At 45.9% G+C, this 17,852-nt stretch overlaps 1 protein-coding gene across 1 annotated transcript in view; it reads right to left on the bottom strand.

Moving 5' to 3' along the window:
- The window catches only part of CCDC60 (coiled-coil domain containing 60), a 63,992-nt gene extending 55,845 nt beyond the window's left edge, over window positions 1–8,147 (bottom strand). Inside the window, exon 1 of the mRNA XM_010575641.1 lies at window positions 7,701–8,147. Coding sequence (XP_010573943.1) covers window positions 7,701–8,147 — 447 coding nt within the window. The remainder of the gene's footprint in view (window positions 1–7,700) is intronic.
- Between the last annotated feature and the right edge of the window lie 9,705 nt (window positions 8,148–17,852).

Raw genomic sequence — 17,852 nt, 5'->3', positions numbered from 1 at the left:
TACTCCGAAGTGTAACCTTTGTAATGTACTTCTCTCCTGCCCCAGGCATGATATTGCAGATCAATTCCCAAGCCTAGGTGAGCAATGCAATTCGCTATAATGACAACTCAAGCTGTAATCACAGAAGTGTAATGCACCATGACTGTACCAGCAGCCTGACATTTGGCAAGTTTACTAAAACCTTAATAACAATGCATTATTACATTTGATATGCTTCCCTTAATTCATTATGGAAGCAGCCTTTAGGAACAGAAATTGAACTTTTGAAATTGATTAGACTGTTTTGAACTTAATAGCATGGAGATTGTGCAGACCTCACCGGCTAGCTGCTGTTCCAGAGATATGTCAAACTAATTTAGCAATCATAAACCCTTTATTTTTATAGAACATAACATTTTTGCATAGTTAGGCTCAGGTCAGGAGTACCACCTAGCATTTAATATTCATGTTAGAAAGTAATACTACAACTCTTAACAAAATAAAAAAGCCCAATCTTAAAAACGTAGTTCCATAAGCATATGCCCTATCTTCAGTCTCATTTATATCACCATTTTTGTTCCACACTCTAAAAGACAAAACAAGAACACCTGCAGGAAAAAACAAGAGCTCAGGATCAGAAAGTTCTTCACTATAATACCATGTTTATACTTTCCATATGCAATTAGCTAAGATAATCCACTTTTCTAAGTCACTTTCTCCAAAGGTACAGGAAAGGTAATGATTGTCAGTCTCACAATGCCATGAAGAAAAACATTTCAACAAAACTCTCAGTACATGGGTGCTTAAACGTTATGGTTAACAGTAATAAAACCAAGTACTTCAGCATTGAAGGACTGCTGCTCCTCTAAAATAGCCAAGATTTTCTAACAGACACATGACCACAGTGGCAGAGTAGATCACAGATGACAATAAAAAAAATGAAATCCAGAAATTCTGCATCAACAACAGCTTCACCATGCCTGCTAAATAATCTCAAATGCTTGATCGGCAATGTTGTTATCCTCTTGTTAGAACTGCTGCAATACGATGTAATATTTCCCCGTTTTGTCCATGAACATGTCAAATAAGAATTTTAGTTCCTCAAAAATGGTGTGACTGACTTTTTCAACTTTTTAGTAAGGGCTTTTAAAAATCAAACCCAAGTTAAAAGAAATAGGTTTCTGGTTCAGGCTAACAAAGGGGAATGAGCTTAATTAATAAAACCAACAGTAGCCACTGTACAGACTAACAGCCTACTCTAATGTAACATTTGTTGAAGAAGGCAGAAAACTATCTGCAATTGCAATTTAGGCATATACCCAAATTTGATAAAATGTCTAAAATCAAACTTTCCTTCTTATATCATTCTCTCTGTTCCAGTTCTGTTTATGACAACACCATTATCTATCATCTCACTTCACAGCTTCTGTTTATCTTTCATTCCATTCCTCCTTTTAGTACCACCCTCACACAATCAAACTGCTCCAGACCGCTAGTTCAGTCACCTAAAGCTATACCCTTTTCTGTTATTCCATAGCCAAATTATCCACAGTCTGCTTATTCACCACTTTCTAATATGCCCTCAAACCTTATGCATTCAGGCTCACTAACATTTAATAACATGTACATAAAAGCAGCAATATAATGGTACATTATCATTACATTGCAAATGTCTGGTGGGTCAATGCCTCCTTGGATGGGCGAGAAGAAAGTCACCTATATGAGAGAGAGAGGGGGGCCATTAGGCTGTTCATTTCCAAACATTCTCCAAGTTTGTCTTTTGCAACAAGAAATGCATCTGTTACTATTTTTAAAAAGGAAAAGTAGTGTAGTGTTATGCTTGCTAACATAGTAGAAGGCTATAGAAGACAAGACAGTTAAAAAAGTACTTGAGCAACTCATTCTATTTACTGGAAATCAATATTATCCATAAGAAGCATACAACCAGAGTTTCACTTGTTTTTTGCTAGCAGCGACCCTGGTGAAAGCTGGAAGTGTACATCAGCTTTCATCATGGCAAGTGAAGCAAAGATGTCCCCTCGGATGGATAACATGCATGAATTCTGTTCTGCCTGATGATTACCATGCTGAGAGCTTGCACACATATGTTATCAATAAAGGTTATGAAGCTTGTAGGAAAATTCGTTGGTATAACACCCACAGTTAGTTCCCCCCCACACACACCCCCAGAGCAGAACAGCTACTTCCCTGTATGTTTACTCCAGAAAGAAGAAAAAACTAAACACCTCACAACTCATATCTGGTTAACACCAAAGAAAAAAAAAAGCCAAACCACAAAAAAACCCATAACACCCTTTTACCTGTTAAAACCAAGAAAAGGAAACTAGACAAGGTTAGCAAAAGAAAAACTACCTGTTAAATCCACCTGTGTTAATTAGGTACAAGAAATCTCCATGGAAACCTAAGTCAGGCATACCTATATACCCACTGTATGGTAAGCTTTCAAATGGAAGCATCACACACTGGTGACAAAGTCTTTAAGACATTAAAGTACATTCAGCCAGGTCTCTCAGAGGCATAAAACGACGCACCCTTTCATTTCTGTAACAAGTAGTAGAACATTTCTTACAATGTGACACTATCAACTCAGAAGTTGTAATCACAGTGTCACTGTGCTTGCACCTGCTTGTTTTGTTTTACATGCTCTGTACTTAACATTGCTAATATGTTTTGGCGACAGCAAGGTCATAAACTGTAGTCAAGTGATAAAGGGCAGTTTTCCAATTACTGACTTTTCTTGCACAACCTATTTCTTTCTCTCCTGTCCTGGAGCATTTCTAGCACATAGGCTTATGGCCAGGTGCTTTTAGTTTTCACACTGATTTCCATATGGGGGGCATGCACCGTGGTCATAGCTTCAAAAAGAAAAAAAGAACTTGGGTATAATTTTGTGTTTCTCATCTTCATTCCCAGTTCTTCATCAGAAATGCACAAGGACAAACAAGATAAATTTGGATCACAGAGGAAACTGAAAGTATGACTCTCACTGCTACAATCACTTCTATACCCTCCCTGTTTCTTCCTTGTTCCCTTCATTATTTTCAGAACACCAGCCCATACAAACATTGTAATTTGTGAGCTGACACATTGTCATGACATGATGAGCCTGGCAAAATAGTACAAGCAGAAAACACCCAAATAACCTTAAATCAAATATGAATTAACCCTTCCAAACAAAGTACATCTCAAAATTCTCACTTTCATACTGCCAATATGTGTTTTGTAATTGTTAAAGAGATACTCAAGTGTTTACCTCTAGCAAGCAGTGGAATGATGTGGAAGAGTTCATTTTCACCAGCCAACAACCTAACAAAATAACCCAAGATATACTTGAACCTGGACATCTCTGTCAATGCTTTGGCACTTCTGAATAACAACCATCCCAGCGATAACTCACCCTTATATTCTACTTCACATAGTTAATACGGAAAAAAATACTCTAGGAAGTATTTTATAGCTTTTCACTTTCAAAGCCAGTTGAGTAGTTAATGGAAAGAAATATTGTGCTGTCCTCTTTCTCACTAGCATTTTGTTGAAATTTCACATTCTTCACATAGGAAGTTTCAAGGTATTTCTGAAGCTTCCTCTAAATGTATAATAAGGGTCTTTGTTTTGGTTTGGTTTTTTAAATGACTCAGGCATAGCACTTCTTAGATGCAGGCATGAGACCAGAGTTGATCAATGACCATATATTGGTTACTCAATTCAGAAAGCATTACAGATGTCACCACACCAGTGTAGTCTGGCCTGACCAGTTTACCGGTTTTGGAGATACTAGGAAGACTACCCACCACTAATGTTTTCCTGCTGTTCCCAGAGTGATAAGGAATTATGATTGACCTTCACATCAGAGAGCTGGCAGGAAAAAGGTTCTTTGCATTAGAAGTTCTGCCTTGAAAAACGTGGTTTTAGTCTTCTGGAAAGCAAGATTTTTAAACTGGAAACCCTGACAGATCTTTAACTGCAGCAATAGCAAATAACATCAGTGTAATTTCTCTTGAAAGAAATTGCTCTGTTTTCTTCTCCAGTTTCCAGCTTAAAACCTTTCATTGCTGATGCTGTTGTCAATCTTACCTAGTGACCTATTTACCCAAAGCACAGAATTACAGAACAGAATTTTATGACAAGTACAGAGCAAGCTTTGACACTAATAATACTCAAGATTTTGTGGACTTGGCTTGTTTTCAGGGCTTGGTCAGAAAGGCCACCTTTCTTTCATGTAAAAAGTCAACAAGCCACCTCAGAGGTTTTGCAAATGAATTTGTCATAGCAATTAAGGGAAAGAAGCTATATAAACATGATAAAAGGTGACTAACATCACCGTGCACCGTTACATTAAGAAATAAGAAAGAGACCTTTAACACGTTGCTCTGAACACTTAGGAAATCAAAATACTGTCTGGATAGCTACATTCTTTGACTTTCAATGAATCAGTGCTGTCTGCAATGCGCACCTGACCTTTGAGAGAGAGAGGGGAAAAACCTCAAACCGAACGAAGTAACTTCCAATTATCTGTAACAGAAGCTTGGAGGGCTCTGTCTCACGGTATGGGTATGGACTGATATTAACACAATGCAGAACCAGGCAGCCCCACAGGGAATCTCCTCCCCACCCCCCAACAAGTTTTGAAAAGGCAAGAACTTGAAATCCATTGGGAACACACTTGGTGTAGCTGCTCCGGTTAAAATACACGGCCCGTTCAACGTATCAGGATTCTTCTAGTAAAGATAGTGGCAGGGAGCAGACAGCACATGTAGAAAGCCACCACATAAAAAGCACATCTGAAAACACTGAGACACAACTGGAGATAAAAGTTGGGATAACTGGCAATCTAAAGCCATAAAGGTCACAAAATCCGCATCATTGTGAAAGCTGGCCACTCAATTACGCTTGGATAATACTGTACAGGATGGGTAAAAGAAGCCTCCTTGTTGTGGGTATTTTTCCTGGGGTTTGGGGGGTTTGTTGCTTGGTTGTTTTTTAAACACAAATGCTACACTTCCTGAGCTTCTCCCATCCCTTGCTGGTATTGCTAGTAGTTTGGAAGGGGTTTATTTTGTTCCAGTAGGTTGCAGTGGAATGCAATTCTTCCACTGCGTTGGCCCAGCTTTACCTAGTGTTTTCGCTGCAAGACAGATACCACATTCTATGTGTGGCTACAGAACAGCAGAGTTTCCAATGCAACAGTGAGAACATTCAAATATCAGCTCTATATTTTCAGATACCAAATTTACTGAATAAAGATACAAAAAGCATCCATGAATGCACAGCTTTTCTGAACACATTTGTTGCCATCAAGTACATAAAAAAGCATCTTAAATGTGCAATTATTACATATAACATCCTATGCCAGTATCATTTTGTTTGACCATCCCAGCATACTTACTCAAAGGTTTTTAGCTCTTAAAAATCTTTTTTTTTAAATAATATCAGTTTAGAAAGTAGCATTTGCCAGCAGATACTAGCATACTCAAGCCCTGTTGAATTCACAGGGCTTTTATCATCATCTTGCTTTTTACAAATTTTACTGTCATTCACCATTGCAAATCATCATCTATACTTGTGGGTGAAGAAAATGCAAACTCAGAAGGCAGACATGAGTGCAAATGCATTAATTGGAGACCATAAGTTTTACTACCAGGAACATTATGCTCTCAGACACCTATAATTAGGCATATCCAGTATCTACAATCTTTTCAGTTATGCACAATATGATGGGGACTGCTAGGTGTGGGTGGGAATGAGGTAAATAACCCATTTGAAGCAAAAATACAAGTAATACAAAGTATTTTTAGAATTAGGCTATAGAAATACATTTCTATTCTGGTATCTCTGAAAAAACACATAAACAGATTTCTGCAGAGCACACTGGCAGCTTAAACAGTGAGTGTTGGTGCATGCACAGCACGAAAACCCTGGGCCTTCCCTACTTTGTGGGAATAGAGGGAAGCAGAGGACAGGTCAGATTCATTGCCAGGAAATTTTTATTTATTTTAGTTTTTCAACTTAGTAACCATTACCTTTTAGGAAAAGGTAAAAAAAGTGGTTACTCTGAGATTTTCAAGACTATGTAGTGCTTTTAGCCACACTCTCCACAAAAAGAAGCAGCAGGTGTGACTACATCCCCTCTGATAGCTTCATGAATCTAAAGCATAAGCCACAACCATGCATTTCGTGGCCTACATATAGTTTATTTTCTGTATAAATTGCATACTTTTAATTTGGTCAAGTAGCTGAGTTCCAACTGGGTTTCAGAGCACCCTTAAGGATCAAATCCTGACATCATTTTTCAATGCCAAAACAACCACCACCACAAATCAACCAACATTTTCAGGATTATCAGGTTTTTAAAGAGCATATCTACAGTTGAAAAATCTTTAGAACAACTTCTAACATTCAGAAGGAAAGATGTTTTAGAAGTTAAGGATTAAAACAAGAATACTGGCAACACTTGCTGGATGTTGACTAATTTACAGAAACAAGCCTCTGAATGAAGACCGGCAGCAAGATGCTGCTTTAGATAGTACGTAAAAATAAAGCAAATGCCAACCATTGTCTATTCAGAACTTAAACACTTGATCTAAAACTTTAAGCTCTGAATGCAACATACACAATCAGAGCAGAAAATTAAGTAGTGGGTGGACAGAATCTTTTCCATCTACCCTGAATAATAACCACACTGCTTCTGCTGCAGCTCTCAGACTATCCCTTTGGGCACCCCATTAGAAGGCACATAGCAGAGCGTAGGCCTCAAAGTCACAGAGACTGATGTTACAGATAGGCTGGAGACGCTTCACTCTGTTTCCACAAAGAAAACTGCTCTCTGCACAGGACAGAAAACTCAAGAGAGCTTCAGATCTCCTTGCGCGAGCCAACAGCATTGAGGAAAACAAATGGCAGAACACTGCAAGCTCATCTCAAGCATCAGTACCAGAGTTCTTGTTCCTGTGGTTTAATGATTCAAGCTTAACTTAGAAGCAACTTCAGACAGTTCAAGACCCACAAAGTCAGTGGGTATGCAGCACCAGGAGACCAGGAGATAATAACCACACAAACAATCAAACTATTACAGGGACGCTCCTGGGTAATTCCCTTACACCTTCCTGAAACACAAATACAAATGCAAAGTAAAATGCAAAGTAATTAATCCACTACCTCTGAAGCCACCCCTATTTACGTAATACAAACACTACTCTTTCTATCATTCTTATGCTCAACTTTTGAGCTTTTTACCCACCCCTCAACTGCCAGTTATCATCCCTGCTTTTTAACCCATCCTTTACCCTTATGCTCTCAAGTAAGATTTCTCTCCTTCCATTTTCAAGACTTGTTACCTTTCCCTGAGCATTTTTCCTTAAGTACATTCTCATTATCTCATGTTTTCCCTTTCATTCATTAGCCTGCTATTGTCTCTGCTCCATTTTAAGTGCTCTCATTAAGAGCTTTAAAGACCAGTTTCAAAAGCCAGTTCCCAAATCACAATACATACATCAGTTTGCTTTCTTTACAAATACTCCGTACCATCATCAAATATTATATCAGATTGTGATTATTCACAGGAAGGCATGGAATATTGTTTCAAACATTTCTTGAAACAGAAATAATTATTCCTTGCCCTGGAAACAGGGCTTGCAATTTACTTAAGACAGAAAGCGTCCCTACTTTTCTATTTAAAGCAGAACCAGGAAAGTCAGGCCTACCTGTGCAAGCTGCCCCAAAGAATAGAGGGTGAGTTTCTTCGGGTCTGTGTAGAGAATCTCTCCAAGCTCCCGATAAGGCTTCCCAGTGGGAGTGAAGTGTCCCTGAGTGAACTGCTTTTGCCTCCTATGGTAGTTTTCCCAGAACACGTGTTCTCTTGGAGGTTCACTGCTTCTGTAAATTGTTCTGCTTCTGGCCAAGACCTTTCCCTCCTTCTGAGCAAAGCCAGGCAAAGCCTGAATGCACACAAAATCTCGAGGATTCAACATTTTAGTGGCTGCTAGCGCCTTGATTCTGCTGTTCTTGGGTGGATCTGGTATCACAGGTGCCTTGAGTCTGCTGCTCTTAGGTGCGTTTGCTACCACAGGTGCCTTGTGTCTGCTCCCACCTACATTTGCTACCACAGGTGCCTCAACTCTGTGTTTTTTAGATGCATCTGGTACTGGCATTGTTCCAGAATGGGAACCTTGGTGGTTTTAGTCCCAAAGTTATTAAAAACTCTAGTTTCTCAGTCATGAAAACACACAGCTGCTGCCCAAACTCTGAATCAAGTCTTTTCAGTTTTCTAAAGGACAGCCCAGCAGAAGAACCTGCTGCTGGCTAACAACTACATGAGGTCTCATTCTCCTCAGCAGCCCCTCAAACAACAGAAAGAAATCCCGAGAGGCCGGAACACCTAAAATCTAACCAGTCTCCTGGGGAACACCCAGAGCCAGAGCACCTCCCTCTGAAGGGCTTGCGTTACAAATAAAAACTTCCTTTATACCTTTATTTTTAGCAACGGCACGACCTCCCCTGGCCGCACCCCTCACGCCAAGGGGCCTCCCACCTCCCAAACCCTAGGGACCTGCCTAAATTGCCCCCACCTTCCTCCTCAAGGCGCCGCGGAGGCGGTGGTGGTGGGGAGAGAACGGGAACGAAGGACCGACCCCCTTCTCCTCAGCCGCCTCAGAGGACGCCGCCGCCCCCGCGCGACGCTTAACGGCCAAACGGTCCCGCGTCCCTCGGTTGCCCGGGAAACGCCGCGCGCGTGCGCGTGCCCCGGGGGTGTGTGTGTGTGTGTGTGTGTGTGTGTGTGTGTGTGTGTGGCGCGGCGTGGCGTGAGGCGAAGCAGCGGGCCTGGCGGCGGGCTGTGGAAGTGGGGGACGGGCTGTGGGGCCCGTGGGTGTCTGAGGAGCGAGATTTGCGCCGGGGGGGGGCCGTGGCCCACGTAGCTGCTCGCTTAGCCTTAGGGATGAGGCTGCGCCGTGTGGCTGTGCCACGCTGAGCGTTGGCTTCAGCCCCCAGAGGCCGGCGTGGGGTGTGTTGGGGGGGGAATTCCTCTTGGAAAACCCACGCTGGGGGTCACCAGGAGGTAGTAACGAGGTTAGGGTTTCTCCAAGCGTGAGGTTGCCTGTGGAGCTGGATTTTTTCATCTTTCTTTCAGCTGAGGGGCAAGCTAAGGTGTCGTCCTCCCTCCCCCCTGAGGTTGGGACACCAGAGCTTGTGTTGGAGGGAGGACAGGGCCATAAATAACATGTTTTGCCTTTAGATAAACAGAACTTTATCACTTCACGACACCGGTGGAAGGTGCAGTGGTTAAAGCACTGGGAAGTGGGAGACCCGAATGTCATTATAACAGTAAAAGCAATATTCATCAGTATTTCAATTAATTAAATATAATCCTTGGCTTCTCTCCCGGGCGGCAGCTTGGGGTGTGTGGCAGAGCAACCCCAGCCCCCTCAGGCTCGTCGGACAGATGCTGCTCAGCCCTTGAGAAAACCCATCAAATCTCACTCCTCCTACAACCGTTTTCAGTAAAAGCCTTTCAAACTTCACTCAAACCTTGTCAAACAAGCAGTAACTGGTGGCAGATGAGAACTCGAGATGAATTTAATAGTGTATCTATTCAGCCCTAAAATAACACAGATGATCAGCAGCAATAGCACATTATTTGAGGTATATGATTTCCAGCAGATTGGGTTTTTAGCCTGTGAAGATCACTCCAACCATTTGAATCCTGTGAGCTCTCTAAAGGGATGGGATATCTGGAAACACCTCCTCCCCCCGCAGTCTTTCCTCTCAACCCTGAAAATACCCACCCTTGCTATTATTTCACTGCATTTTAATCTGTCCAACACCTCTTTGCTATTATAACTTTTGATTTAGAGTGATGTGACCAGACATGAGAGGGCAGAAGCTGTGAGCTGCACCCCGAGGAACGGCGCTGTGGGGCTTCACGGCGCTGAGGCTGCAGGAGGACGTGGGGGACATTTGCAGCTGGGAAGGTTTCCCCCACCTCATTTTCCTCCCCAGCTTTATATTTTCTGCAGGCTGAATTGTTCCCCAAAACCTGGTGTCTTGCGCTCCTTTGTTTTTCAGGAGAAACTGCCCACCTATGTGCGGGTCGGGGCCAGGGCTGCTCACACATGGATCTGCTAAATTGTGAAGCTGGAAATGCAATTCTGCTACTTTTCTCATTGGCTGCAGCTTAATCATAGATGTTTCCAGCTGAAAAGAAATATTCCCACACCCAGTATTTGAGACAGCCACAGGAAATATCACAATTTGGTAATGACGACCCTCTGAACACCTGCTTTTGTTGTAACTGCGTGTACGAGCATGTTTTCAACTAAAACATTTGAGAAAAAGAACTAGTTTCAATGACTTCCCTAATACAAATGTTGACATCTCATCTAGCACCGGGATTTCAGCTCTGGGGACTTAAGGGAAATATCTGCTAGACAATCACCACGTGAAAAATGTAGAAGTGGCATTTGGAAGCAGCCTTCATGCCTAAAAATGTGCTTCTGCATCCATACAGCAATGCTTTTGCATCAGAAAACAGTCCTTGATTGGTTTTGCTGATTGGTTTGCGTTTGAAGAAGCCTCAGCTCAACCTTTGGCTGCAGCAGGTTAAGACCTGCCAGGGGCTTCGGGGTCCTAGAGCAGGAGCACCCCAGCTGCGACATGTCAGCCCCGGCACCCTCTGATAATTTAACTTGAGTCAATCCAGATGTTGCAAATGCTGCTGAGGATCGGGGTGGGCACGTGAGAGCCATCCCGCACCCACAGTCTGCAGGCTTTACTGCTGTAATGCTCTGGAGTTGTGCCCAAAACACACTCTGCTTCCCCAGCAGATCCATTTTTTAATGGCCTTAAAATAAGCAAAGCACCGCTTGGCTTTGTCAGGATGCTCAGGGGCCAGTGGGGCTGGGAAGAACCCCGGAGTGGACGTGTGCAGGGCAATGTCCTGCTGGTGCTGGAGACACCCCGTCTTTCTTGGTCTCCCCACCCTGCTCCTCGCACCCGGGCTCCACCATCCTGCTGGCATGGGCACCCGCACCCTATGGGCGGCTTGGGACAAGGCTCTTGCAGAGGTCTTTTCACCCTGGGTGGTTTCTACAAGGCCATCATGCTGTTTGCAATTTGTTTCCCCCAAAGTTTGTCACTGGGAGCCCATCCTGCAAACCCCTTCCTGGCAAGAAGTTCCCTCCGGAGCCCCGACCTTGGGGCCATTTCCATAGTGCCATTTCCATATAAATAAGCTCCCTCCAAGACAGGAGGATGTATTATTCAGAAACAAACAAAAAAGAGGGATCTACGGGTTTGTGTTTTTGGAGACACGCAAAACCTTTTTCCTCCTGCAGCCCACAGAGGGTCCCGGGCAAAGCTTTTGTAGTGACCAGCTCCTGTCACCCAGCTGAGCTAGGTGACTTCTCCCAGCTCTTCCCTTCCTCAGCTCCATTTCTCCTCCACCCTGTTCATCATCTAGTCCCATTTTCAAGCAATATTCTGGGAACGACAGGTATGCATTTGTTTCTTTTTTCCTTCCGTGTCATTTCTCCATTCAGCTTACAATTTTTGGTGGCAATTTAACAGCTTTTACAAATTACATTCCTATCTTTTTCTCGGTTATTGTTAGAGAGGAGAAAGTCTCATTTTTCACTGTGATCCTTCAGGTTTCTGCTGTCACTGTATTTAAGACTTTTTTTTTTTTTTTTTTTTTGTCCTTAGCTTTTATTTTCTTATCCCTCAAGGGCAGCCTTGGAAATTCAAAGCTGTTCCCTGACTATCAGTGGATCTGGTATTCTCTCTTGGCAGTTCTGCAGCAACTGTCTCTCTTCCTTCCGTCCTTCCACCTAAATGACACCCTTTTCTCAATAAATTACCCTTTGTCTTTCAAAGCACTGTTTCCATTTGTGACAGTTTGGATGTATAATAGTTGTATCCCAGCGGATACCTTCAGGACTGTCAACTAACAGGCCAATACAAACTCAGTGGTGCAGAAAATAAAGAGATTTACATATTTTGGGCTTTATTTCTTCCCCAACAATTGGGCTGTGCTCTGAATTTTCGAAGTTTGAGTTTAAAGGTATGGTTTCTTGTCACCAAAAAACCTCTCCTGGAATGGAGGAATGGCTGAACCCATGGCAGGATTCCTTTTTTTCAACGTAACATCCCTCAGGGTCCCTAGAAAATGCCCCAGAGCAGCCAAGCCCACCCAGCCGTGGCCCCCCGGTGTAGGGCTTCGTGGCCCTGGCATGCTGACCACAATGCATAAAGCACCAGAACCTGCTGAAAGCACAAATCCGGCACCACCAGCAGCGCACGCCCAATTCCTCTGCCCTATTTTGGGCATTTAGCAATGTTCATGCACCACTGGCGCTGAGCAGTAGGTGTGAGGGGAAGGCAAATGGAACTATTGCCTGCAGTAACACCTGCGGGCATCGCGCATGGTCCCTAAACACATGCAAGTGGCCTGGGAAGGTTCCCCCCCCCCCCACGTATGGCAGCGCATGCCATAGCGTGCTGGGTTGCTTCAAGTGTTTGCAGAGGCTTGCACGGAGAGAAGGTAGCTGTGCCGCCAGGAATGAGGAAATCTGTTGCATCGTATTTTGCAGTTATCCAGCTTTTCCCACTCTTTATGGCAGAAACATGCCCAACAAAAGCCCCGATTGCTTACGCTACAGAGGAAACATTGATTTTGCAAACATTTCCTAGCAATAATGATGGTGATCGATTAGCGCTGCTGTTGCTCATAATCTCGCTAATGGAGGGTAAGTGTGCAAAGTGGCTGGAGCAGGCTCAGCAGGAGCAGCGGCTTTAGGGTGTCCCCAGGAGCCCTCCCTGCCCACGGGGACAGGCACACACCCAGCGCTGCTGGAGGAGGGATGCAGCAGATAAAGCTTGAGAAGATCAGATGCTCACACCCCGCTCCCATCGGATGAGGATGGAGATATCCAAGCCCAGGGCTGGTGACAAGAGCATCCTCCCTGGCTCCTGCAAGCTGCCCAAAAGCAACAGATCGGACATTTTTGTAGAAGTTGTCAAGATCCAGTCCTTGGCTTTAGCAGCCTGGGACTTTCCTCTCGCAGCCCTGCACCTTCTGTCTCCTTTCCAAACACCAGACAAGCCAAACATTATTTTACAATCCTGGCATCTGGCATGCAGCTTTGGGCAAGCCTCTCAGCCTGTCACTGGTGAGATAAATGAGCCCGTTTCAGTGGCCGACTTCATAAAAGTATATGAAAAGTAGTTAACAAAAGGGTATTTCACAAAGCCGGGAATGCAAATGCAACCTCCGAGATAACTAATTAACTGAAGCAGCCATAAAAAGGGGAAGCAGCTTCCCATCTGTGGAAATAGATGTCATTTTATAGAGACTTTAATTAGTTATGCCCAGTCCTGCAGCCGTTTCGTCGTCAGCGCGCACAGGCTGCCTCCTGCTCTGCAGCTCCCGGGGCTTTCGAGGTAGAGAGGGGGAGAGCAGAGCTGGAGGAAGAGCTGCTTCATCTTGCAAAAGTCCCCTACAAGGATTGTGTTTTCAGCTGGTACCCAAGCAGCGAACAAAGCTGGGGTTGTTTTGCGGAGGTGGCTGGTGTGGCTGTGCAGAGCCATCCGGCACAGAGCAACGGCAGCGCTCGGCTCTGGCTGCACGGCAAGGTCGGTCCCACCAACAGTCCCATCCTGGCCCTGGGGAGATTTGTGCTTATCCGTCTCCTCTGAGCCCAGAGGGACTCACAGGGAAGGTTTGCTGGGGGCTGTGGTTTGGCACTGGGGTCCTGGGGTGGTTACTGGTTCTCCCCAGCATTGCTGCTGCGGCCCCGGGGGCTTTTGCGTGGTTTGGGTGTTCGGTGTTCACAACGTGCCTGGGAGGTGTGCTTGGGAGGGTTAATTGTTCAGCAGAGCTCTGGGTTTGCCAGCTTTTGTTTGGTGGGAGGCAGCATGTTTACAAATACAGATTTACAGTCGCCTTTTTTGAGTCCTCCAAGCTGCCACCTCCTTGACAGGGAACGTCCCTGCTGGGGCAAAATCCCCTCCTAGCTCTTCCATGGAGTGGGATTTTCCCCCTTCCTCAAACCTTTCCAGCAACTTTTGGGCAAGAAGCTTTAGGTTTTGATACACCCCATGCTTTGCACAGCTCACACCGAAGCGCTCCCCAGGAAATGCCAGCATCCAGAGGGAGGGTGCTGGCATTTGTCCCCACCGTGCCACCGCCGCAGCCAGCGCCTGCCCCTTTCGAGCTCTTCTCGTGCAATGTTCAGCTTTTTCTTTGCTCCTCCGCCTGCAAGGATCCCTGCAAACCCCCAGCCTGCAGTGAGCTCAGCAGGATTAACAGTGGAGCGGGGCGTACCATGGGAATTAGTCACCACTGGGACCTCAGTCAAGTGTTTTATTTAATGCCCTTTTCCAAAGACATTTGTACTTGAAAAAATGAAGAAGTATGAGATTTCTGCTAACAACTGTGACTCAGAGGAGCTGTGGGCACACACCATTTAAGTGAGAAGTGTCTTCACAGCGCCAATGCAACGTGGGTGAGGAGGGGAAAGGGGCTGCTGCCGCTTGCCAAAAGAGCCAAAACCCGCTTGCTGCCTGCTTTCCTCCCACTGTGGAAGGGCTTCACCCTCTGCCGTAGGAAAAGGTGCTGCTGAGAAAGTGGTTTTTGCAAAAAAAAACAAACCCAAAAAATGGCTTACATTTGCACTGACAACAGCTTTGCTACAGAGGGAACAGCTCTGACTGTCAATGCAGAGAGGCCACCACCAAAACTGCACCCGGCAGCTTGGCCACGGTCTGACCAGCCCTGGTGACAGCAACCAGAGCCGCTCTGGACCAAAAGCATCTCTGGAATTTAGTGCACTGAGCAAACCTGTGCCCAAAACTTGGAGTAGGGCAATGCTTTGCTACCAAAGGCCATGCTGCCCCTCACCATGCCGTCCCACCTCCGTGACTGCCAGGAACTTGCTCAGCAAGAAGTTCATGGGACATTGCCAACCCCCCCAGGAGCTGGCTTTAAAAACAATGTGCCTTTGCCAGACATTACCTGTAAACTGCCCCAGCACACAGGCCCATGCACGGAACACCGAAGGCACAAACGATTGCAGAAGCCATTTGAGGGTTGCCCGAGTCCCTGTGCCAACACCCCAGCACTTGCTTTGATGCTGGGGCCATGGCAGCATGGGCGTTGTGGGAGCCAGGAAGGTTACAAGAAAAGAATAATGATAATTTATTCAGCTTTTCTCAACACATCATCTCCCACCTGTATCCAACATCAGCCTTGCTGGGAATTAATGGATCGGACTTCGTCAGCAGCTGGGAGATGCTGTACAGGGGAGGATGACCAGCAATGCAATTTATAGGGACAGAAGCCTTGAACTTTGTTCAGATCAACTTCCAGCGTGTTACTGGGATGGTGGGGATTAGCTGCCAAATGGAGGCATTTGGAAATCCTCCCAGCTCTTTCCCAAAGTGGAGGAGGAGGAGGCTTTACCCACGCCGAGCCCGGTTACTCCCACCCCCATAAGGACCCCAAGGGAACAGCTGGGAGAGGGGACATGCACGTCCCATGGGACCTCAGCGCCGCCGGTCAGGACAGGGACGGTGACTTTGCACGATGCTGTGTCTCAATGACTCGTCCGCAGCAGCTGGCAGAGGCTCGCCTGGAGTGGGTTACAGCCCGGGTATTATTAGACACGATGGTTTTATTTCTGAGGGCAGGGCTTCGGCCAAAGTTCAGCTGGTGTAGTTTGAGCTCCAGCGCCGCAATGGGCATTGGATATGTCCCGTCCTGCCAAACACGCTCTGGCTCTTTGGTGCCGAGGGCCAGAGGGGCCCAGCCCAGACAAACGTCACCCTGTCCCATGCACGCTGCCATCCAGCCACGCAGCTTCCCACATCAAAGTATTTCATAACCCTTCTTTTGTTATTAAAAAAAAAAAAAAAAAAAGAAGCAGTGACAATGAATGATCCTAAGCTGAGGCACACAAGGCTCTGGGTTGTGCAGCAACCAGCTTTGCCAGACCACATAACCCTCCCCTCCCCTCTTCGCAAAGCTCAAGCTGTCAGAAATCTCTCCTTGCTGCTGTCCTACTTAGAGGGGGGAAGAAATGAAATAATACCCTATACAACATCTGTACCAAGCTGCAGCACATTCCTCTTCTCCTCCAGCATCATGCAGCATCTCCCCTGCAACTTGCCCAACCTGGGCTTGCCGACCAGGAAGGTTTGGGGAGAGGAGCGGGGCTGGGGCTTGGCGTGGGAAAACAGCTGGGCTCCGTGGCTGGAGAAGGCAAAGCGAGCGCTGCCATCAGCCCGGAGAGGCGGCGGATCCCTCCATGCCATCCTGTCATCTGCGGGATGGGGGTTATTTTTCCGAGCCCCTGAGCAGCAATTCCCGGCACGCGTGCAGCCGGCTCCTCGGAGCTTGTCAAAACTTCAAGTGCAACACTGAGTCTGCGCTCCTGGCTGCGGCTTGTTAGAATAAATTGAAACGTAGAGGGAAAGTCATTAAGATCTCTTTCATTAACACCATTCCACACAGGCCTGGAGAAGCTGAGGTTTTGTCAGATCACGTTATCACCACAGCTTCATCGTTTCCAAACCTTGAAGAGAGTCTTCCAAAAAGCACAACCGCCCCCTCGCCTGCTCCCCTTTCAATCTCCAGCTATTTTTATTTCACTCCTTGAGATAAAAGTATGCATGTGGGGGAGGTATTTACACACACATAAGAAAATATAGATGCACATAAAAATAACCTGATGATTTGAGAGACATTTCACTTCTGCAGATCTTTCCATTCTCCATTCCATTATAAAAAGAAAATGCTGAAGTTATTGAGGCTTGGGGAGAGTTTTGCTGTGGCTCTCGTTGCAGATGCAGCGAGCATCCTCCTGCCCACAGCAGGCTCTGCTTATGCGCAGGTTCTGAAGCCCCCAACGAACGGGGCAGCAGCTGGGGGAAGCATGCACTGAGTTAGTGCTGAAATTCCTCAAGAGAAAAAATAAGATACTTTTGTGACCCTGCAAAGTTTACGGCTTGCTGTGGAGCAAATACAGTGGACATTAATTCCTACGGAAACCTTCTCATACCCTTATTACATTCATGATACATTTCCAGATGTGTAACTGCCTGTCTTCACATTGCTTTTACGTTTGAAACATCCTTTTTAAAGGAAAGAGGGGGGAGAAAGATGAGTGCCTGGTACCACCAGCCACAAGGCGATGCTGCCAGGTCTGGGAGCTCGGCTGTGCCTGGGCATCAGGGTGATGCAGCATCTGCCTGTCCTGCAGGATGAAAGCTGAGGGGCTCACACACCCACCGCTCCTCCTGCACCCCACACATCCCATGGGATGGATTTAGCATCCACTGACCCCAACAGAAATTTGGGATCCATCGGACAAGACCAGCCTCTAAGCAGCACGTGGATTCAGGAGGGAGCGAGCTCACACAGCAAGACAGGCGGGTGACAAGGGCAGGCTCAGCCCAGCTTGGGGCGAGCATCTCTGCCAAAAACAAGACGACGACTCACGAACGTGAGACCTGGGGTAGCGCTGTCAGTGTCCCTACAAGCCACAGCACGCCAGGACATCACCACTGCCCTACCGGCGAGCGTGTCATGGGCTGCACCAGCCAAACCAGCATAGCTCTGCGGTACAGAACATCCTTGCTGGCTCCGGCATGGAGGAAACACAATCGTGCTCAACAGAGCCCTGGCAGCGACGGCGATGCGCTCAGGCTGGCTGCTGCCAGCCTTGTTTTGACTTTCTTTTTAACAGGCTGCCACACACAGCATTGTTGGTGACAAGTGACAGCCTTGTTGCATTAACAGCGCTCCACCAAATGGTATTACTATTATTATCTGTTTTCACGAGTATAATAGGTAATATGACTAC

The sequence above is a fragment of the Haliaeetus leucocephalus genome, unplaced genomic scaffold (assembly GCF_000737465.1).
Source record: "Haliaeetus leucocephalus isolate CR32 unplaced genomic scaffold, Haliaeetus_leucocephalus-4.0 Scaffold13, whole genome shotgun sequence".
NCBI lineage: Eukaryota > Metazoa > Chordata > Aves > Accipitriformes > Accipitridae > Haliaeetus > Haliaeetus leucocephalus.
This window is presented reverse-complemented; position numbering and strand designations above follow the sequence as displayed.